Source organism: Hemicordylus capensis, chromosome 2, assembly GCF_027244095.1.
Source record: "Hemicordylus capensis ecotype Gifberg chromosome 2, rHemCap1.1.pri, whole genome shotgun sequence".
NCBI lineage: Eukaryota > Metazoa > Chordata > Lepidosauria > Squamata > Cordylidae > Hemicordylus > Hemicordylus capensis.
In genome coordinates, this window is record NC_069658.1 from 52,796,733 (window position 1) to 52,821,188 (window position 24,456).

At 40.5% G+C, this 24,456-nt stretch overlaps 1 protein-coding gene across 15 annotated transcripts in view; it reads right to left on the reverse strand.

Annotated features, from left to right (window-relative positions):
* The window catches only part of SSBP2 (single stranded DNA binding protein 2), a 210,574-nt gene that overhangs the window by 76,468 nt on the left and 109,650 nt on the right, over nt 1-24,456 (reverse strand). For 11 of the 15 annotated variants that reach the window (XM_053288736.1, XM_053288741.1, XM_053288747.1 and 8 more), the window contains exon 5: nt 1,823-1,912. The exons of the other annotated variants lie outside the window; for them this stretch is intronic. In XM_053288736.1, the coding sequence (XP_053144711.1) occupies nt 1,823-1,912 (90 nt within the window). The remainder of the gene's footprint in view (nt 1-1,822; nt 1,913-24,456) is intronic. 15 annotated transcript variants of the gene reach the window in all.

Sequence of the window (24,456 nt, forward strand, 5' to 3'; positions counted from 1 at the left end):
TGTTCCACCTGCTGCTTATATCTGATAGGTTCTTTAGTTTTTATAGCTCCCAGTTTTTAGATTTTTAAATAACTTTTAATTTGAAACTTTAAAAAAATGTAATTTTAATGTGGTTTTAGCCTGGACTTTTAACTTGTTTAACTTAATTTGGTTAACTTTATTAGTCTTATTTTATATCGTACATTATATTAATGTTGTGAGCCATCCCGAGCAGTAGTGTACTGGAGGGGCAGGGTATAAATATTTTAAATAAATAAATAAAAACATTGTAAAGTTCAAATAACCACCTGGGTATAAAATAATTCAAGATAATGGTAAGGATACTGGTGGTACGTAAGGTTGCATCTCCTGAATCCTAGCACCTGTAATGACTTCATAGGTTATTAAAGCACTCTACAAGCTTTTAGGGGAGGGAATGAAGCTCAATGGTAGAGCACAAGCTTTGCATACAGGTCCCAGGTTTGATCAGTGGCATCCCCAGGCTGTGAAAGACCTGTCTGAAATGTGGGTCAGCCCTACCAGTCATAGTGTAGATAATTTTGACCTAGAGACCAAAGGCTTGACCGAGTAAAAGGTAGCGTCTTATGTTCACAGAATTTCTTAGATTCGGGCTCCTATAAAAAGCTAACAATAATAAATACAAGGCCTGATGTATGTTATTGCATTGTTGACACTTAGAATTTGCATTCCTCTGTGTTTTTCCCCTCCCTCTTTCTTTACATAGAACTTTACAACTTTTAACCATCTGTTTGATATATGATAGTGATTCAGTTTTAAGAAATCCCAAGTGTGGACTTCAAAATATTTTAGTATGAAAGTCTTATTTCCTTATCTCAACAAAATAAGGTGGGGATTTTTAAGAAATATTAATGATAATGGATAGCTTGGTTTTTTTAAAGCTATCCGATTAAAATTTAAAAATCATTTTTAAAACAACTGATATTTGTCAACTCTTTGGGAATACCACACTTATTGAGGGCAGTTCCACAACTACTGTCATGCTGCCAATAGTACCTTATCCTGTGAACCATATGTCTTCTTATCCATACAGGACAAATAAAGCTTCTCCAACCACTAGCACATAATATACCTTGAACTTCTTATATTCAATGCCTGAACCTTCAGTCAGAAGCATCTCATTTATATGGTTTTCATTTCCATTTTCAGGGAAGAAAAGTTCCCTTTCATGATTTCTTTCTTAACCTGATGCTTTGTTTACCTTAATAGAATTGGACAAAAGTTTTCCTCTTTCGTATGAGTCAGTATAAAACTCTGTTCTTGCACAAAGGAATACTGTTTCTACAAGTACACTTATGCCCAGCAGTAGACATGACAACAAACCAAGATGTTACCTAAATGTAGATTCACATAGCATCCTGAAGTTTCTAGACTTCAGAACTTGCATTCTACTAATTTTAAAACACAGCACTGCCAATCCCTAAGGTACCAGAATTATGCCATTTCAGGTTGATGGACTCTAATGACAAGGCAAAGCTAACACCAGTTCCTTATGGTAGTATAGGAAGCACAACCTAACCTGTGGTGTACCTGCACTGACTTGCACACTAAAATTATAACTATTTCACATCTAATATTTCATCACAGTAGGTTATTTTAAACATGCACTGATTCACAATTTTCAATGTTTGTCCTAAATCATTATCCACAGATAACCTATCCTAATTCCCCTCATCCAATCTTGTTTAAATACTATGCATTGTACACATGATTGAATTGAAGTGGTGCCCTTTTTGTGCAACACCGCATATGCTATTGATCGATTTCTACATCCTAAAATTCCTATAATTATATTTCTGAATACCTGAAAAAAACCCGGTGGTACAGGACCTACTGGCATGCCATCTCCTGGGGGAATGTTTCCTAGCACTGGACTGGGAGCTGCTGCAGCGCTCTGAAAAGAACAAAGGAGAAATAAACCTTTGTCATTGCACAATAGGCATAAAACCAAAACACTATTTTTACCACAGTGCGGCAAAGCAGAAAGTAACACTCTCTGCATGACATGTTTCATAGTTGCCTCCATTTTTAATCAATTCAAAATACATATGTGAAACAGTTAATTTCAAATATAACTTGCTTGAATAAATGGCTGCCACATTTGCATATGGAAGGTGCTTAGGGGTATTGTATCCTAACACTTAGCTAACTGAAGACTGATTTTATCATGTGTCTGTATATGGGTTACAGCTCAGTTCAAAATTTAGCTTCTGTTCAAACAGGAAAATCAGCATTTGTCAGCCAAAGTAAGCCAATATTCAAAGTAGATCATCATCTAGCAGTCTGGACGTTGTGGACATGATACAAAGTTATGCACATTTATAGGCTAACTAGACATGACATTGAAAATCTGCAATTGGAATGCTCAACTTCTTTTTGCTTGCTCAAAAGCAGGTACGTGTGAACAATGTTGTGGGAGAAACATTTAGTGGAAGTCCGCAACTTATAAATGGATTGTGTCCTAAAAGTTTGGTTGCAAGTCAGGTGTTTATAACTTGGAACACATATAGTTCCCAAGAGTGATTACTTGTTTGTATGTGTGCGTTGGTGTTATTATAGGTTGGGGACTTCATTAATGTAATACAGTATGGAGCTTTGTTTTGTAAGTATGGGTGTTTGTAATTCCGGGAGTGGCTGTATTGCTAACCCCCGTCACCAGCACTGTGGCCCTGATCAAAATCAAGAGCCACCATAGCTGATTTTAATCAAAAATAAAAGATGTTTGTTTATTTTTATTTAGCATATTTATTTATATATTTCTCCAAATTCATTTCTCTGGGCAGTTTACAATAAAACAACATAAATTAAAACATTAAAGTAATTGAAGACAATGACAGATAATGTAAATCTAATTAAAAGCCTGGATGAATGCATGTGTTTTAACAGCCCTTTTAAAAGCTGTCCAAAATGGGGAAGCTGTTATTTCTACAGGAAGAGCTGCATTCCAAAGCAGTAGGTGGCAACAGAGAGGGCCCATCCCCAAGCAATCACCAGATGAGCTGGTGGCAACTGCAGATGGACCTCCCTGGATGATCTCAATGGGGCTCATAATGAAGAAGGTGTTCTCTTAATATTGATTTATCATATTTTTATACCATCTGATATATACATCTCTATATATCCTGTATCTGTATATCCAGGGGATATATATACCCTGGGCCTAAGCTGTTTAGGGCTTTACAGGTTATAACTGGCACTTTGTATTTTGCCTGGAAACATACTGGTAGGCAGTGTAGTTCTTTTAAAATATTTATTTATATTATTTTATTTAACCTATTTTTATACCAACCAAAACTTTCATCTCTGGGCAGTTTACAATAAAACAAAATAAACGACAACAGAAAAAGTAAAAACATTACAACAATTTAAAATTTTAAAACAAGGTTAAAAATATTAAAACTGAAGAGAGCCAGTGTGGTGTAGTGGTTGGAGTGCTGGACTAGGACCAGGAAGACCCGAGTTCAAATCCCCATTCAGCCATGTTACTTGCTGGGTGACTCTGGGTCAGTCACTGCTCTCTCAGCCTAACCTACTTCACAGGGTTCTTGTGAGGAGAAACCTAAATATGTAGTACACCGCTCTGGGCTCCTTGGAGGAAGAGCAGGAAATGTAATAAACAAACAAATAAACAAACAAACAAACAGTATTTAATTAAAAGCTTGGGTGAACAGATGCTTCTCAGAGATGGAGAGGCTCTTATTTCAGCAGGGAGCACATTCAAAAGCTTCAGGGCAGCAGTAGAGAAGACCCATCCCCCGAGTGACCACCAGACGAACCGGTGGCAACTGCAGTGCGACCTCTCCTGAGGATCTCAATGGGCGGTGGGGTTCATGATGAAGATGACATTCTCTTAAATATCCAGGGTCTAAGCCTTTTAGGGTTTTATAGGTTATAACCAGCACCCTGTATTTTGCCTGGAAACTTATCAGCAGCCAGTGTAGCTCTTTCAGTACAGGAGTAATATGGTCCCTCTGAGATGACTCGGAGACTAACCTGGCTGTGGCATTCTGGACCAACTGTAGTTTTCGGACTACATACAAAGGCAGCCCCACATAGAGCACAGTTGCAGTACTCCAGTCAGGAGGTTACCAGCATATGTACCACTGTTCTGAAGTAGTCTATCTCAAGAAATGGACATAGCTGGGGTATCAGCCGAAGCTGACAGAAGGGACTTCTGGCCATCGCCTCAATCTGGGACACCAGAGAGAGGTTCAGATCCAGAAGCACCCCCAGACTGCATACCTGGGGAAGTGTGATATATAGGAGTAATGTGGTCTCTAAGATGACCCAGAGAACAACCTGGCAGCTGCATTTTGCACCAGTTGCCGTTTACAGACTACATACAAAAGCAGCTCCACACAGAGCACATTGCAGTAGTCAAGTCTGGGGGTTAACAGCATGTGTACTACTGTCTGAGGTTTATCTTAAGAACAAACACAGCTGGAGTATCAGCCAAAGCTGATAGAAAGCACTTCTGGCCACTACATCAACCTGAGATGCCAGAGAGAGGTTTAGATCCAGAAGCACTCCCAGACTGTGTACCTGTTCCTTCTGGGAAAGTGTAACCTCATCAAGAACAAGCAGATCAAAGTTATCTCCCGAGTTCCGACCCTGTACAGTGAGTACTTCTGTCTTATTTGGATTCAATCTCAGTTTGTTATCCCTCAACCCATTACCACCTTCAGGCAGGCTTTTGGGAGTTTATGCCTTTCCTGGTGACATTGACATGGAGAAATAGATTTGGGTGTCATCAGCCTACTGATACCCTGTACCAGATCTCCTGATGATCTCTCCCAGTGGTTTCATGTAGATCTTAAAAAGCATTGGAGACAGTATAGAGCCTTGCGGGATGCCATACAGAAGCTCTTGTTTTGCAAAGAAACAGTCCTTCAAACAACACCATCTGGAATCTACCCGAGAGGTAGGAACGGAACTACTGAAAAGCAGTACCTCCCACTCCCAATCCTTTCAGACAATCCAGAAGGGTACCATGGTCAATGGTATTAAAAGCCACAGAGAGATCCAGAAGTACCAGAGTCACATTCCCTCTGTCAATTCCTAGTTGGAAATAACCAAACAAGGCAGTCTCCATTCCACAGCCTGCCTGAAAACCAGTTTGAAATGGGTCTAGATAATCTGTTTCATCCAAAACTGTCTGGAGTTTCTCTCAGAGTATATCTATATCCGGAGTATATCTATATCTGTCTATATACTATTCTGGAGTATATCTATATCTAAATTTAGCCACCAAATGCCACTGATTTGGGAGAAAGCTAAAAGATATAGCAGCATGACTGAACGTGTGTCAGTCAACATGATCAATTCAATATGACCCACATTCAGTAATGTTTAATTCATTTAAAGCAGGGGTGGAGTGGGCATTTAATTTAGAGTGACTGGGAAGGTGTTCAGTCCCCCACTGATACTACTTTCCACCCCAAAGCCAGTTATCCCCACTTGTTCTTCTCACAACAGGAGTAAGAGTGGGGCTGCAAGGCCAAAAGTAAGCACTCAGCTGGGATGAATTGTGGACTAGGCCAGCTCCTCCCTTCTAACCATACTGCACTTTAAAATGTCTCCCCATTCATCTAATTTATATGTCTTTTATGGCAACTTGTCAGAACACATGTGTCTGTGAGTACAATGTCTAGTTTTCCATTAGAGCAGGGATCCTCAACGTTGGGCCCCCAGATGTTAGTGGACTTCAACTCCCATAATCCCAAGCCCCAGTGGCCTTTGGTTGGGGATTATGGGAGTTGAAGTCCAATAACATCTGGGGGCCCAACGTTGAGGCTCCCTGCATTAGAGGACCAAATAGTTGAACATATTCTAACTTCTTCCTCTGAAATAAAAATATTTTAAATATCTTTAGCTGAATTGTGGAGTATTTGCCTAAACAAAGCTCACTAATTGAAAGGAACACCTTACTTTACTCTTCGCTCAGATAAGAAGTGTTCATTTGAAACAGTAAAACATCTTGGTATATTGCTGGCAATATTCCAGCTGTTTAAAAAAAAATTGGGGGGAAGCTACATGAGATTTCAAAGTAATGGATCTAGCAGGAACATCACCTGTTCCCACTGAAATTTATGAAGACTGAGCAAAACACTTGTACAAATGATACACTGGTAGACTGCTCCCAATGCTGACAGCATAATTTTAAAGCAGCTACTCACCTCACTTGCCAAACAGTAAGTATAATCAAAACATTTACTTATTCAGTTAGTTAATGTTAAAAGATCTTTTAAGCAGAATATATTAAAACCACAAAGCTAGCACGGTCCAATTAGTAGAGAGCTGGGAACCAGGGTCCAAATGCCACTAACTATAGTCTTACTGTACGATCCTGGGCAAGTCAATGTTTCTCTGCCATGACCCTATCTTAGCAGAAGAAAAAATATCTATATAAGGGTAAGCACTTTCTAAAATTTAAGAAATGCTACATTAATAAAAATAAGATCCAGTGTAAAGGTTTTACTATCTTTTAAAACTGAAATTATGTCAGAACACAGCTTATACTTTTGTGTTTCTTTCATTCTTTTTTCTCTTGGCAAAGTCACTGCAAAGAGGAGCTAATCATGTTAAAATCAACAAAATCTTTAAAATGTTATTTCCTTACAATAGATTAATCTTGTGGGCTCCAGTTTCTTCCATACCCTCTTGTTTAGTGGGGGGAGGGGTTAATTTTTGAAGCAAATATAAATAAATTATGTTTAAGTGAAACAGAGGATTAAGTTAGCTAACTCTGGACATCCTTCAAACTGAATAAGTAGGCACTTGATAACTCCCAGATGGAGAAGCACGGGGAAAACATTAGCCAACCAACTATTTTTTCCATGTATTGCAACCCCCAATACAATTTCTAAGATTCTTCCTCCCAGCAAAACATTTTGTGATTGTGTGGGGCCGAAGTACTGTAAAGACTTCTGACACAGCAATCCTATAAGCACAGGACTCAAGATGATTTACTTTCATTTTATTAATGAATTCCTAATTATTTGCCCTATGGAATACAACATACTCTAGTAACAAAACTGGCCACTGGATGTCACTTTTGCACCCAATATATAGAAGCACATCTGTAATTAAATCCTCAAGGTTTTGGCATACTGTCTAGCTTAAAGAAGTATGTAGTATAATTCTGAGAACATAAGAACACTAAATTGATTAGGCTGGTACGAAGTGATAATTTTAGATAAAGAAAAATGGCATAAATATGCTCAGATTGTTCAACACTTCTCTAACCACTTTTCAAGACAAGATGTCTATTGGTTAACTATTTACTTACAAAATCATATAGTCCCTACCAACTAAATATCTAGCGAAATGAGTCTGTATATAGTAGCAAGATAAACAATATAAAACAAAGGCAAAAAAGCATAGAGAGCTTTTATCTTTAGAACGCTAGCAGTTGAATACGTACACGACTTTGTAATACAGATTGTGATCTAAGCATATATACACAGATCAAGACATGTGAATTAAAAACTATTCTCAATATGCCTCAAAAAGAAAGTACGAAAAAGTACCAGACAAGCCTTCATTGGATCTCAAAGTAACCAAATGAAATACTTGCGAGTTCCTGGAAATACTTTTTAATGTGATCACACGTGAAAATACTTGGGACCTATTGCCCAGATTTATATGAGTTCTAGTCAAGGCTCTGGAAAACCTGTGTGATGTTACACCTCTAGAAAAATTGCCATGTGGAGATACTCATGTGGTTGGTTCAAACTAGGCTTCAGCCCTAAACTTTTCAGAGGCCATTATAAAGGCCTTCAAAATGTTTTTGCTGGGGGTGTGTGTGTTGGTGTATCAGCGCTGGCTGGGGTGGTACTTTAAGGGCGGGAGGTACTCACCCCTCCCGCCGCATTTCCCTCACCAGTGCTCCATTATTTTCAAGGCCCTCAGGGTGGCAGCGTTCCTCCCTGCCACCCCATTGCCCTCATCAGCTGGAAGTAGCGATTGTGCATGCGCCCATTGCGTGTGTGCGCATGCACGGCAGACAGGCATACACGCACACACAACGGGCGCACGCACGATCGCTACTTCTGGCCGATGAGGGCAATGGGGCGGCAGGGAGGAACACTGCCGCCCCGAGAGGCTTGAAAATAACAGAGCGCCGGCGGGGGAAATGCGGCGGGAGGGGCAAGTACACTCTCCCCCACCCTTAAAGTACCAACTCTGCCAGCGCCAAATCACCTTCGGGCACATCCCTAGTTCAAACCACTCAGAGCTCCAAGCTATGTCAGAAAATACCCAAGATCGATGGCTTCACTTTCAGTAGCCTCCTCCTCCCCACTCTACAATAGTACAATATTTTTATTAATGGTTATCAGATGAATTACAATTCAAACAATTTAATAGTTTGCAAGATATGAGAAAACCTACACCCACCATTATTTCTTTCCTAACTGGGCTGCAATACATTCTACTCTAGACAATATTAGAAAGTGACTTCACACAATATGGCATAATTTAGTTTTGTCTTTTCCTTTCACTGATAACCATCAGACGGTTCTGAAAGGTTACTCCCTCAGCAAAGCTCTCTCTCTCTTTCTCACACACACACACACTACCACCACCACCACCACCACCACCACCACCAGGTTTTGTGACGTTCTCATTAACAGTTACTTCTACCAAGGACGTATCCATTATGAGGCAGAATATGGACATTTGTAAAAAGACAAAAATAAAATAGATCACAAGGAAAGCAAACAACCAAGAACACCACAAAAATATAAGAGGGATTCTTCAGATATCTAGATGGCTACAGTCTATTAAAATTCGTCCATAAGTTTGCCAAGATAAGTTATTTTATGAGTTGATTTGTAGTACAGAATCAATACTGGAAAAGAATTCTAACTATTAATACACAAGGATTGTTTTGAATATTAAAGTCAGAGCTTTGCTGAGCTCATCACCATCCCCAGAGAAAGACAGAGTTGTAATGCAAAGGTCCTTAGTGGATACACTTCCTTTAGGAAGCAAGGAAACTTGCAGGAGAAAATACAACATGAATTCAAGTAAACAAAATCCATGGATTTCATGATCTCAAGCAATAAGATAATGGGCACATGGTTTATTCAGTAACAATTCTATGCCAACATTGCTTCTGTGTTGGAAGTGTTTCCAAATGCAGGTGAATGGCAGTGTCAATGCCAGAAGTTGGGAGTGCACTGGGAGACATCTGAAATCACAATCACTTGCAAAACGCCCCATTGCAGGCAGTGGGTTTGAAGTGACAGCTACAGCTCACTTTCGTCTTGGATTGTCTTTGCTCACTTTCATGTGGATAAGAATCTCCATACTAATCTGCAGACAACTCTAATGATTACGGTTGCCGCAAACTCATTTGGTCGCAATTCGGGACTGGGCCTTTTCTTTGGCTGCTCCAGGGCTTTGGAACGTGCTTTCTGCTGAAATAAGAGCATCTCCTTCTCTGTTTGCTTTTAGGAGGACCCTGAAGATGGATCTGTTTTCCCAGACCTTCAACTGAGATTCGATGTTTAAATTCTAATGTGTATTTATCTATGATTTTTATCTTTTTATGAATTTTAAATGTGTTAAATTTTATGTTTTAATTCTGTACACCGCCTATAGATTTTTACACTAGGTGAAATAGAAATTAAATAAATAAATAAATAAATTGGTGGCAACACAATCCTGACAAAGAAGACTTCTGCAGTATTGTCTAATTTGGCAGAGGTTCAAATTGAGAAACATTAATAAACTTTAGGGCTTGGGAAACCTGTAGTGAGGAGGTGAACCATTCCTGAACCTGTGTTTTTCTCTTCAAAAAAACTGATTTTAGACATTTTCCCCACCTGAAGAGGTTACTTTTGGTCAGAGCCCAATGTGAGAATAATATAGAAACATGCCACTGTTTTTGATAGCTTGTCTTAACATCTTGCAGCAAGCAGAGGTTTAACTGGTTTCTGGCCTATATTAAAGTGTCCTGAATTAAGATTTCTATCTATGGCCCAGTTCAGACATCCCAGCTTCAGTTCCTGGTTTATTAAGAAATTCTGGCAAGCACAAGACAGAATTGCGAGGTTTGGATGTCACAATGGATCCTGGCCTGTTCTAAGGCAGGATTCGAAGAATAGTCATTTTTCTCGTTATGCACAAAAGAGAGCGAGAGCGCGTGCGAGAGAGGGGAACATATGCACCCAAGACTAGGGAGCATTATGCAGAATCAGGATTCAATTCCTGCTCTGTGCAACATCACAGTATGCCACTGTGCCAACAAAACAGAATACATCAGCCAATTCAATCCAATCTGGATTTTTCCTACAGTTTAGCTGAAAGCCCATGATATGCATTGTGAGCACATTTCTGCTACTATCAGTAAGATGCTTCAATGAAAGAGTGAAAATAATAGTGATTTTCTATCATGTGATCAGACAATTAATTGCCACATTCCCACAGCAGTACATTTTACAACAGGAATAGCTTGCCCCTATGAGAAGACAGTGTGGTTATATTATCTGCAATGCAACAAGTTTCAGGTGTGGCATAGGTGGGCACAGATGACAAGCAGTGGATGCATTAGATTGTTTCAGAACAAATTGATGGCAGGCAAAGAAAGGCAATAGCAAATAAATTGCCTTTCCTAAAGCAAGATAAATAAAGTAACTATATTTTTAAAAAAACCTATGTGAAATCCTGGAACAAACACAAGTTGAACTGTGTAGAATATCAGATGTAGTGGCTTCAGAAGCTTGGGCTACCGGCTAGCAGAGAATCAATTATTTGCTTCGTGCTATTTAATGCAAGCTTAATTAATTTAATTAACAAATGTAATTAAGTTAATTAACATTATTAAAGTTACTATAATCCATGATTTGATTATGGACCAAGAAGTGTTGATTTTAATCTACAAGACCCATGATGCTTTGGAACTTTGCAACCTAAGGGGATTCCCTTTTCTGCTACACTGACCACAGAAAATGTCAAAGTATTATTCAGTTGATGCAGCAGCTGAATAGCCAAAGTCCATCTAAGAGTTTCTGTTTCTAGGAAATCCAAGATTCTGGCACTTTTACAATCAGCCAGCAGTCTAAGAGGTGGGGGGAGAGTGGCAGGAATTGAAGATAATTGGTGTAGTAAAATTGGCTGCACACCCAGTTTTATTCCACCTCTTACTCCCCTCCATTGTTAAAATTGCCCATTTATTTCTAACTTCTGCTTCCCATTCTTTAACAAATTACCAGTCCATAAAAGGACCTACCATTTTATCCCATCACCTCTAAGTTTACTCAAGAGCCTTTGGTGAAAGACTTTGTAGTCCAAACCTTTTTGAAAGTCTGCAATTCAGTACTTGGATTTTTATGTGAACTGAATGGCACTAAAATTGCTTAAATCGGAGTACTTAATTTTAACTAGGTTATGGAACCAACCAATACAACAATTTTGTCCTCAAACAGTTTATCCAGTATATACACTTCAAGTCAATGAAACATAGCCATTATACAAGGCCTTTTAAGCAAAAGTGTTACATTAGGCCTTTTAAGGGCTCTGGGCATGTGTCCTGAATTCTTGCTGCGTAAGTGCATTTCACAGCAAGAATTGAGAATGTCTTGCAAAAAGAAAGAAAGAAGGTATCAACTTAGTAAACTGAATTTAGATAATGCTAGTGATTTATTTATTTATTTATTTACCGCTCATCCAATAAATAAAACCATTTAAAATAGTTAAATAAAACAAACTAAAACTATATCATTTAACATGAAACTCATTTACTGTAAAAACCATTAAAATCACTTAAATTTTATTAAAAGCCAAGCAGATGAGGTAGTCTTTATGGGTCTCTTGAAAGCCTCCAAGGCTGATAAACCTCTTATAGCCATGAGTGCAATCTATGGGTGACTACTGAGAAGGCCTGATCCCAACTCGTTACCAGACAAACTGTTGAAACCCAAAGATAGACCTTTCCCAAGTGTTTCTTAAGACTAGCATAAGATCCCTTAGCACAAATGAGTTCCTGTGATGGTGCATCTGATCTTCTGGACTCAGTGTAAGGAGTCAAGGAGCCCAATTATGGATGCACTAGGAGCCATCAGAGATGTGATGCCAATGTTCTCCCCAATAATCTCGGCAAGGGAGTTTTCTGAGTTAACTCTCCTGTAACAATGGGTCAGATTCTCATTTCTTCATTTCATTCTCAATATAGGATGTGGTTTTAACTACAGTTTCTGTTTCAGTAACTAAAGCTGATTCATATGACAAGGGTAGCATTCTTAACAGTAAGATGCTTTCATTCTGTGCAATGTAACAAGCAGACGTATAGTATTCTACTTTTACTTAAATATCACACAGTAATATCCAATTCACACAGCCATATTTATCATGCTACTATACTCTGTGCAATCGAACTTATTTCAAAGATAAGTGAACTTAGGGATCACAGCCAGAGAGTATATTGTCATATCCATGCTACTGACATGTTAAAGTACTTAGGTACACTTAGTGTTTAATTTTAAAGATGGGCTGCAAATACACTTTAAAGAAATATCTTCTTCCACAAGTAATATTTAACCCCTCTATCGTCAAATTTCTTTTGAAACCAAGATTGCTTCTATCTGCTGGCTACCAGAACCCTCACAATTATTTTCCTCTAACCTGCACATCTACATCCTACCTGCCAAATAACTTAAATTACAATGGTCTACTGCTGGGGCTTCTTGGTCGCTACCCCGAGATTATGGAATGCACTCCCTGGTGAGATACGATTCTCCCCGTCTCTGGCAATTTTCAAAAAACACTTGAAAACCCATCTTTTTGCCGAAGCTTTTTCAGCTTCCTAAATTTTTAGGTTTTAATTTCTGGTTTATTTTTAAATTTTTAAATTGTTTTTAGTTTTTGTATATGTTTTTAACTTGTTTTATGCTATTGTTAACTGCCCAGAGACGAAAGTTTGGGGTGGTGTACAAATTTGATAAATAAAAAATAATAAAAATAATAATACTGAAGTTACTGACAGAACTCCATTCTTTTAATGGAGCTGATTGCACTAGATGACTTTCAGCTAGAACATTCTAATGTTCTAACATTCTAATAATGTTTATTTCTGCAAAATTGTACACATTGATAAAATTTTAAGTAAGCAGTTTATGGCTAACAAACCTCCATTATTTTTGAGGTCTGAAATTATATTTAATCAGCTACCTTGCATTATCCATAGGGTGGACTGCACAATTATTATTTATTTATTTATTGTTTAAGGGAGAATGCAATTTTCCTTTTGGTGGGATAGAAGTTGAGCAGCTATATCAAGCTACTGAAGCTTTTGGAAAGTAGACAGAGCCCAACACCTGGTAGTAGCTGTTCTTACTTATAATAATTATTTAATTAAATTATGAAATGTGCAATAGAACCTGTGAGTGAAGCTTAATTTTTGGAAAACAAATAATGACATGTGAAAGGGAAATTTTGCTTTCTGTAAAATCCCATTCTTAGAGCAGAAGGCAGCTATTCCACCCAGGATAGCACCTCATTTTAGCTATCGGCATTGCTACGATATCAAGAGTAGGCACCACCAAGCTTCCCAGACCCAGCTTAGTATAATTTAATTCTATTACAGTAGAGATGTGCGTGGTTTGAGAACATTTTGGGAGCAGCGTGGGGGAGCTTTAAAGGAAGAGGAGAGCAGGTCCTTACCTGCTCTCCACATCCCTTTGCAGCTTCCTGCTGGGGCGGTGCTGGGCCCAAGAACCCTTGTGCAGTGCCAGCTTTAAAGGTAATAACCTGCACTTTGTACTTCACCAGGAAATATATCAATAGCCAGTGCAACTGTTTGAGAAAAGGCATAATGTGATCTCTCCGGGATACCAGAGACTAATTTGGCTGCCCCATTTTGAACTAACTGAAGTTTCCTAAGTACATACAAAGGCAGCCCTACATAGAGCGCATTGCAGTAGGCCAACCTGGAGGTTACCAGCTGATGCACCACTGTTTTCAGGTCATTCTCCTCAAGAAATGGGTAGACTTGTTGACTCAGTCACAGCTGGTAAAAAGCACTCCGGGTCATAGCCCCGACCTGAGGCACCAAGGAGAGATCCAGGTCCACGAGTACCACAGGCTACTCTAGAAATTTTTATTCCTAAGAGACTGTAACCTCATCCAGAACAGGAAGTTCTATCCCATCCTGCAGAAATTGAATTGCATGTTTCAGAAAGTTGGGCAGGGTGATAGTTCCTTACCCAATAACTCAAGGAATGGGAATTTACAGGAAAACAAAAATTATCTTCCTCTTAAGGTGATACAGATTTATTTTTTATTTATTTTATTTTTACATTTTATATCCCGCTCTTCCTCCAAGGAGCCCAGAGCGGTGTACTACATACTGGATGGAAGGGGATGGGGAGTAATATCTAAAATGTGCAAATAACTCCAATAACCATGGCTCCAATAACCATCAGCTCTCAGATAAGTGTCCTCTAGACAAATTTTGCTTCTGCCAAGTTGTCCATTATTAGATACTACTTACATCTTTACAAGGCAACCATTTGACTACTCTATATGTGTCCTCCAAGGGAGATATTGCGCGCGCACACACACACACACCCCAAGAATTGCAGAGGCAACCACTTCCTTAATGAATGGATAGTGATTGCCTTAGGAGCAACAAGCTTGAATGACTAATAGAACTAGTCTATATACCCAGTGAAGTAAGGCCAATCCAAGGCTTGGGGGCACCCCAGGTGAAACCTGGCTTTGGCACCCCCCGTTCCTTCACCCATGTGGGCACCTTCCAATGGATGGACAGGAAGACAGACAGGCAGACAGGCAGATAGATATAAAAATTCACAAAGACATACTGTGGGTAATCCCATGCTAGGGATGTGCACGGAACCACGGAGGCACGGTCCGGCACTGGGGGGTGTCTGGCTTTAAGGGTGGGGGGCTAGTACTTACCCCTCCCGCCGCTTTTCCCCCTCTGGAGCTCTACTTTGTTGCAAAGTTTTTGGGGTGGCAGAGTTCCTCCCTGCTGCCCCTGCCCCCATCGTTGTCGGGGAAAGGGGGAAGTTGCTGCCATGCATGTGCCTGTGGCGGCACGCGTGTGCCACACACGTCATACGTTGCATGTGTGACGTCACACACTCAACGTGTGTGGCATGCATGCGTGGCAGCGGCATGCGTGTGCCGCGAGGGGCGCATGCGTGGCAGCAACTTCCCCTTTTCCCCAACAACGATGGGGGCAGGGGCAGCAGGGAGGAACTCTGCCGCCCCAAAAACCTTGCAACAAAGTGGGGCGCCGGAGGAGGAAAAGCAGCATGAGGGGTAAGTACTACCCCCTCACCCTTAAAGCCAGACACCCCCCTCCCCGCTGGCCCGGCCCAATTCCGAACCGGTTCAGAGGCCTCTTACATGGCCCCGGACTGGTTCTGTGCACACTCCTATCCCATGCATGGCAGCTTTCGTGAGATTTCGCGAGTTGGGGAGGGGGAGAGGAAGATGAGTGGCCAGCGAAAGGAAGTGGTGCTGCCGGCCACCGAGAGAAAGTGCCGCCCAGAGAGAGATGGTGGCTGGGGCTGAAGGGACGGGGGAAGGGACAGGGAGAACTAGGGGCGCAGATGCTCTGCGCTGGCACAGCTAGTTGTTTAGTAATTTGTTGACCACTTAGATATGGAAGGAAACTAACTGCAGAGTGACTTCCAGTAACTTTCAATGAGATATTTTAAATTTAAAAATGGAAAATTTCAATGCTAACCTAGACAGCCATGCCTGCTGTTGAGATGCTGTCACGGTTGAAAACAAAAGATAATTAAGAGCAATCCATGGAGCAACTGTTTCATCAACAACAAAATCACAGATGCAAGAGCTACACTACCTTTTATGCCATGGATACTAGAATATACAATAACATTTTGCACTTGAGTGTGCCCCCACTCATTGGCAATTGCTAACAATGTTCTGGAGTCATGGCAGTGGCATAGACCACTGCAGGAGAGTCACAAGCAGCATTTTCAAATGACACACACATAAAAAATCAAGTTCTGCAGAAAAAACTAATTGGTGCCTTAGGACAATACTGGACTTGCTCAAACTACTACATTTTGCCTAATCTTGATTCCGCCCCCACTTCTACTCAGAATTTGCTATTACCAGCTCAGCATACATAATTAATTTCATTATCTTGCTACACTGAACCAATCATCCTCACCTGCCACAGTCCCTACTTTATTAAGCTGCAACAGTATAAAATGTTTATTAAAATGCAAGCCCTGACACTTCTCAGTCAAATTTGCTGTTAAATATTTGAAAGTTGTGACGATCATCTTTTCATTCTATACTATGGCAGCTCGCATACTACTAGAGTACCTACCAAAATTACACGTAATTGTAGGAACTGGGGGGGAAATGCTTCGCTACACTACATGCAGCTTGTCCCAAAGATGAAAATATTTTTAAGGTAAGGGCAGACAGAATAGATTTCCTTAATTCCGCAAAATGTGAAACTAAGAACCTCAAAGTTCAAATGGAATTCCACAAACTTCAGCAATATCTACATGCTTTGAGAAAATGACCCATTTAAAAGACTAAAATTGCATTTTACTTCACAAAGGATTGTTTGTGAAACACAGGCAAGCCAGCACCCGAGTTCTAAGGCAAAACTGACTGAATTTTTTTGACTGAGTTCTCCAACAGCCAGCTTTACTTATGCTCCAAGTATCAGAGGCTGTCTACATGGACTTCACATATCAACAATTAGAGCTACATTTACAACCTAATTCCAAGACTTGTTTTACTAGCAGCCTATAAATGTTTAGGGCAGGATGCTCAATAACCACAGCAGTGCAGGGTCACAACAGCATTCTTACACCGTAGAGGCAGACTTGCTAATTGCTGGTTCACTATTCAAGAGCACTGGGGTGGGGGGGAGTAACAGGCAAATCCATCCCTGCAATATGCACACGCATGCAATGCTGGAGGTGGGGGGGGGGAGAACACCCCCCAGAAAAGTCAATTCCCATTGCAGAAATGAACTAGAAATTAATATGTGGCTGCAATCCTATATCTGTTCCTTTAATTCTAAACTCTTCAAAATAAGAATTTACTTCAGACAAAACATTTATTATTAAAAACATGTATATATTGCTTTTCAGTGGGAAAAGTTCACAAAAAGTTTTACATAGCAAAAAGGAAGGAGAAGATGGCTGTTTGTGCCAAAGGCACAAGGAAACAAAGAAACACAAGAGAGATGCCAGCAACAGCCACTGGAAGGATGCTGTCCTAGGCTGAATAGGGACAGTTGCGCCCACCCTGAAAAATGTTAAGAGAGTCACCAATTTAAAAGGTGCCTCTTTGCCCAGTTACTAGGAGCTTGGGCTCAGAGCATTAGTATGAAACATGTAATTCCTCCTTTAGAAATCGAACATGCAAGATAGAACTTGCTCCTTCCTGTCCAGAAAAACACTTTGCCCCTTCAATCGACCTTCCAATATTTTGTTCAAGTGTTGACAACCACCATTATATTGGCAGTGGTGGGGCACCTGTAGCCCTGACTAGAATGCCAGTTACCATCATGTCATCTAACACAGGGGGTCCTCAATAGCAAAAGTGGATGGAACTGTGCCAAACCTGCATTTAGCAAAATAATGGTCTCACACACAGAAAGTAGAGGGAAGAGGATATGGATGCAACATCCAGTAAAGCCAAGGATGAAGTAACTTATGAAACACAAGCTTGGATTCAAATTTACTGCCTGAGCAGAAGGAAAGGAGGGTGACTATATTCTTCTGGTCCACCGTCCGCAAGGAACTCTTGGGGCAGTCCCCCAACATTTTGGACCATGTGGAGATTGCACTTGGGAGGAAGGATTGGTGAACTATTTACTCATATATCAGGATGTTGGGATCCAAATCACAGATGTTTCTGCAGCTGAAGTAGAAAAGGCATCTTAACAATTCCTTTGTGAAGAGTCAGGGGGAGCAATTTTCTGACAGGATGCTGTTAAATATTATTTTGAAAATGCAGAACAATAAGTATACAGTTCTACAGCTCCTAATTGTCATTAGAAATTGATGGTGGCTAGGAAGTTCCAAGTTATGAAACTTTATTAATATATTGCTCTATACCACAAGGTAGGATTATTAAAACTTCACAATTTCATTGCCTGTCATGAAAATTTCGTGTCCTAGAAATAGTCTGGAAATAATTGTAGAAGACTATTGAAAATTATTGATACATGCTATATACATATGGCTCTGGCATGTGAGGACTGTTGGGGCAGCCCCTCCCCCCACTTTCCCAGGAGTACTGAAAGACCAGTGTGCCCTGAGATTGTAAACCGCTTTGGGTGCCTTTCTCAAGGCACAAAGGTGATACGATAAGGGGGCAGGCATTGGTGGTGGTCTGCCCCTTATCCTATCACATGCAGCCCTCAAGCTGTCTCAATGTTCGTTTTCTGAGGTTCATGGGTGATTCTGGAGAAGGAAAGATGTCACCCACGCACACTCACAACTGTGAGTTTAAATGGGCTTTATTAAGGCTAATGAGTACAAGTGTAGGTAATTAGGCATACAGGCAAGTGCTTGGAGCAAGTGAGGGGTGGAATTTCCCTTCTTTCTCAGACTCTCAAGAATAGCATTTCTGCTCATTGGCCTGGCTTAGAGAAAAATCAAAGTCAGGCTTCCATTTCCTGCAAGACAATTCAGACACAGGCCTCGATCTAGCCTTTTGGCTTTTGGGGGTCTCAGAGCAGACCCTGGTTCTAAAAAGGGGTACACCCACCTGTTCATATCAAAGGCGGTATTAAAATGTAGTAAATAAATAATAATAAATATACAGTTGTCAGAGAAGTTCAAGTTCGCTGGTTTAACTTTCGAACAAACATGTCAATTCCCCATATTCTATGACCCAAGAGTGATTATCTATAGAGATTAACTCTCCTTAGAGAATTAATTATACAAGTTTTGTGACACTATACACATTTCAGCTATAATTAGATCTTCCAAATTTTATGCATCAACATTTAAAAAGAAATCTTCAGAAATTAATAAAGTAAAAGGTATGTAATGCATATAAGGACCTACATCACATTTGACATGCAATCAAGTTACAAAGAGAGCTAGCTATAGGAAATAATACAAGAGCCAAAACAAAAACACACAAGACAATTTTAAAATTTGTTAAACAGGTGCAGGTCATCTAAGAACTTCTTTTCAAAAATGTTATTGGTATAGTTATTGGGTATTCTTGGTCATCATTGTAACTAACTAACTAAATACAACTAAATAAAGTCTCTGACAATTTTTAGAAAGCATTTGAAAACCCACCTCTTCACCCAAGCTTTTTCTGTTCTTTAAAATTTTAAGGTTTAGTGGCTGATTTTTAAATTTTTAAATTGTTTTAAGTTTTTGTATATATTTTAACTTGTTTTATAATATTGTAAACCGCCCAGAGTTTGGGGAGGTGTACAAATGTAATAAATAAATAAAATAAAATAAAATAAATAAAATACCATGTAGCAAAGAAGGTGCCTTTACTCACTTTTTTCATGCATCTACTTTGTTGACTAAGTTTCCCCATTTAATACTATTGATCAAACTCTGCTATATTAGGGATTCAATTCAAGAAACAATTCAAGGCAGATTTACAGTGCAACGTAATTTCACTTCTTGAGAAGACTATACAGAACAGAACAGAACTTTACTGTGGTCATAGACCAATATACAAAGAAATGCAAACAATGCATCATGTAAATAAAATTAAAAAGAGAAGAAAGAAATATATAAACTACTTATGAAATGCTTTGCTAAAGATCAGATCGAGTTTTGCAGATTATAAAACAAAACCTGGCCACTATATTAATAATTTTTTCATCTGGATTAAGTAATTTAAACTTCAAATAAAAATTATCAGAGTGTCCTAAAAACTTACGACAATAAGGGGAAGATTAATCTCAAGCGCGCTTCCTTAAAAAAAATCACAATATAAAACTGAATGTGTACTGGGAAGACTATACATCTTTATGCAACTTATTTTTGACTGTATTAAACACTAGTAATTCCAATTTTGAATACAGATTCAAATATTTTCAGTATTTCTGTGAAAATAGCTTCCCAGGACTCAATTACTGATTGGCATTCCCACCATATATGGAAGAAAGAATCCTCATCTAAATAATCTCTCCAAAGAATGGAACTAAGGTCATTGCTTATAACAAATTACAAATTTTTCATATTCTCCTTAACATTAGCAAACACTGATCTCAATAGCTTTCCCCACATAGTATATTCCAGATATATGAATCCAGATCCCCCCTTCCAGGTCTACATGTCTAGAATTCTCTTGTTGTTCCTCCAGATTCCAACAGTAGTATACTTTAAAGAGCTGAGATCACCTCCCTTAAAGCGTGAGAACCACTTACCACTAGAGACCCAAACTCAGTGAGTAGTACCTTTGCCACATGGGCTTTAATAGGGCTTGTGATGAAGTGGATCACCTCATATACTTGGGGTCTGTTGTTGTTGTTGTTATTACATTTATATCCCGCTTTTCCTCCAAGGAGCCCAGAGCGGTGTACTACATACTTGCGTTTTCTCCTCACAACAACCCTGTGAAGTAGGTTAGGCTGAGAGAGACATGACTGGCCCAGAGTCACCCAGCTAGTATCATGGCTGAGTAGAGATTTTAACTCGGGTCTCCCCAGTCCTAGTCCAGTCCGGGTACAAAACAAATCACCTAGATTTGTACCTGAAAAAATTCAGAGATTCGGACCTCAAGTTTGTGACCACAGTGGGTTGAGTGGTACTTCCCAATGGGTGGAAGCTACCATCCAAATTTCAAAGAAATTGGGCAAAGGGGTGATTTTTAACAATCTTTTGAAGTTGGCATGTCTTTGTGGCAGATTTGGGGCAGAAAAGGGGTTCTGGGGAAGAAGAGTGGGTTGTGGGTGCCTGCTACCACCCAGATTTCAAAGAAATTGGTGAAAGGGGCGATTAAAAAAAAATTGAAGTTGGCACGTCTTTAAGCTTTTCCCCCATAGGGAATTATGGGGATTTCAGCAGCCATATAACTCCACTTGAGGGGGCACCAGGGTGGCCCAGAGCGGGTTGTGGTGTAGTGAACACAGGGTACCAACTGCTCCAAAACCACACGCGCATGCAGTACTGGGTTTTGTTGTTTTCAATGTTTGAGGTCTTCTGAGAGTAGACTCTTTGGTGGGAAATGAGAATGGATTCTACGTTCATTCATCATTTTGCACCAAAGAATATTATGAATAAACAAAGATGTTCAAAATGTGCTCTATGTAAGGCTGCCTGTACGTAGTTCAGAAACTTCAGTTAGTTCAAAATGTGGCAGATTGGTCTCTGAGATATCTAGAGACCACATTATGCCTGTTCTCAAATAGTTGCACTGACAGCCGATATATTTCTGGGCAAAGTATAAATTGCTGGTTATTACCTTTAAAGCCCTAAATGGCTTAGGTCTGGGTTATCTGAGAGAAAGCCTTTCTTTACAAGATCTTCACCTCTCATTAAGATCGTCCTGAGAGATCTGTCTGGAAGTACCATAGTTCATCTGGTGGCAACCTAGAATTGGGCCTTCTCAGTTGCTACTCCTAGTTTGTGGAACACATTCCCATGGATATAAGAGAGCTGTCTTCCTTGGAGGCCTTCAGGAGAGACTTAAAGACCCATCTCTTCAGTTTGGCTTTTAATGATATCTAGTTTTAATCTTTATTTCAACGAGATTCAAATCTGGTTTAAATGTTTCTTGACTTTGTTTATTCTGTGTTTTCTTTTAAAGTAAACAACCCTGAGCTACTTCAGGAAAGGTGGTATAACACTGCCTGAAATAAATGACAAGTGCTTGCTGGGGGGGGGGGGGGGCGGCTCCCAGTAGCCAAACTGGGATAAGTGGCTGGCTGGGTTTCTGTTCCGTTATTTGCGTAGGGACATATCTGTGAGGAGATTTTTTAATTTGGCAATTTTTAATTTGGCAAAAGATTGCATGAGAATTTGGGGATATGACAAGTTTCTGCAGGGATTGTATGCATGTTGCATTTCTTCTCTTCCCCACTTCCCAAATTCTGTTTGTAGCTAAATGGAAATATTGATTAGTGCTTGGGGTCATGCTTGCTGCTTCTGTATAAGAGTACTTGCTTAGCCAGTGAGGAAGCTGCTTATGCAATAAATACAGAGTGAAGTTTGTCCTCAGGGTTGTTAGATGTGCCCTTTCCAAAACGTGTCCCTTAAAGCAGAATACAATGGGTGCCTTCATTTTTTATAATTGATGCCTCCATGGAACATAATGGATGTTCCTTTTTTAGGCCCTGTAGTAGCCACCTAATCGCGCAGCGGGGAAATGACTTGCCTAGCAAGCCAGAGGTTGACTGTTTGAATCCCCACTAGTATGTTTCCCAGACTATGGGAAACACTGATCTGAAAGATAGGTGTCAGATGTTTGGATGGGGGGGGGGCATAATTTCAGTGCTTGCCCTAGACACCATTTTTCCTAGTTATGCCCCTGCGCCCTGACTCTTTATGTGAAATTTTGCAGTAGTGTTGATTGTCTGGATAAGGATGTGGCAACTGTGTAAGAAGAGAGAAAGTTCCAGCCAGTTGATGCTGTAGTGGAGTTCCAATGGGCAATTTGATTGTTGCAATGGGCTTCTCAGTCCTGAAGGCTGGCATCGGAGGTTATCATGATCCGGGACTATCCCCTGAGGAGAAGACTTCTGGTGATCACTGGGGAGAGCCACCAGTGTAGAGACGCATGAATATGAGTGGGGAAGGGCATGATCTTGTGGGAGTGTGCCATGATGTGGCAGTGGAAAGGGAGGAGAAAACACTGGAGGGAGCAAGCAAACCAGCGGGACAAGGGTGTGCAATCTATATAGGAAAATGATGGCAACTAGGGCTTTAGTGAAGATCATGAGATTCATAGAAGAGCTTTGAAGGATATTAGAAAGGAGCTAGCGGATCTTGTTCTGTCTGTCTAGGGAGAGGGAGATGTACAGGCCCTAGATTTTGATGTGAGCTAGAAGGGCCACAATTATCTTGGTGAAATCCTATGGGGCAGATGAGAGACCGAAGGGTAGGGCCTTGTACTGGAAGTGTCTTTGGTTGTAACAGAACCTTAGGAACTTCCTGTGTGCTGGCAGGATTGGGATGTGGGAAGTAAGCCTCATATAGATCTATGGAGGCTAGAAAGTCCCCTGGGGCAATGGCATCATTGATGAACCTGAGGGACTCCATGCAAAACGTCTGCTTGCAGACAAAATGGTTGAACCGCCTGAGATTCAGGATTACTCACCATGTTCTGTTTCTCTTGGGTACCAAGAACAAAATGGAGAACACACCCTGACATGATTTTGTCAAGGGTACAGATTTGATTGCCTGCATCTCAACCAGATACAGAATAACCTGATTCATGAGGCAATGTGTCACTGTGTACTTGGAAACTGGAGACAATGAAGTGATCACGAGGGTAAGTGATAAGGTCTAGGGAGTAGACTTGTGTTAGCTTGCTGACGACCCACTGATCCAAGGCAGACAGTCAGTTCTGTTTGCCTTTTGGCCTTGGGACACCAGGGGACACTTGCTGAGGGGGATGACTCTAAAGCTAGACCTGCTCTGAGGGCCCCATTGCGAACGAACGGCAGGGCATAGACTTTTTCTTGTCACATCTCCACCAGGATAGGCTCTAGGGACTCATCAAACAGCTTGTTCCCTTTGAAAGGGGCAGAAGCCAAACTGATTTTTGACTTTGGATTTACATGCCAATGTTTTAGCAAAAAGGACTCGAGGACAACCAAGGACAGGAAGCGGAAGGGAGGACTTGCATCATAATGGCTGTGGCCTTGCCAAGTTAACACCCTCGTGTAGCTTTGTCTGTCCTGGGGTCAGGTGAGAGAGAAGATCCTTAGTCTAAAGGAATGAAGCTCCGGTGAAAATGAAGGCGGAGGCTGCTACCTTAGCTTCATGAAACGTATGTAAGAGTGTGTCCTGTTCTCGTCTTTGGGACCTTTGAGCTGTTTATTGCCATCTTTGTTCATAATAGCTCCAGACACCAGGACACAACAACAGGCACATGAATGGCTACCATGGAAAGTTGATGCGTGATGTCACTAGCAGGATGTAGAATTTCTTTGGGATGAAATCTGAGTGCTTTGTGTAGGTGGGGTTAGTCCATTCTGAATGCATAGTATTGAGAAGCAGGGTGTGGTGGGGGACAAGAGTTTCTTGTTGAAGGGCAGAAGGAAAGATCTCCATGGCGAGGGAGTTATCCTGAGATTTGGCTGGGGAAAGCGAGAAAGAGGTGTTAATGGCCTTTTTGCATTAATGTGAATTGGTATGGGCCCTCTTCCTCAGACAACCCACTCTTCCCTGTCGTGGTCCAAATGTTGAACCAGAATCTCCTGTTCCGACTGGGATGACGGAAAGGGTGGCTGCCCTAGGCTAAAATAGCCGTTTGGGGTCT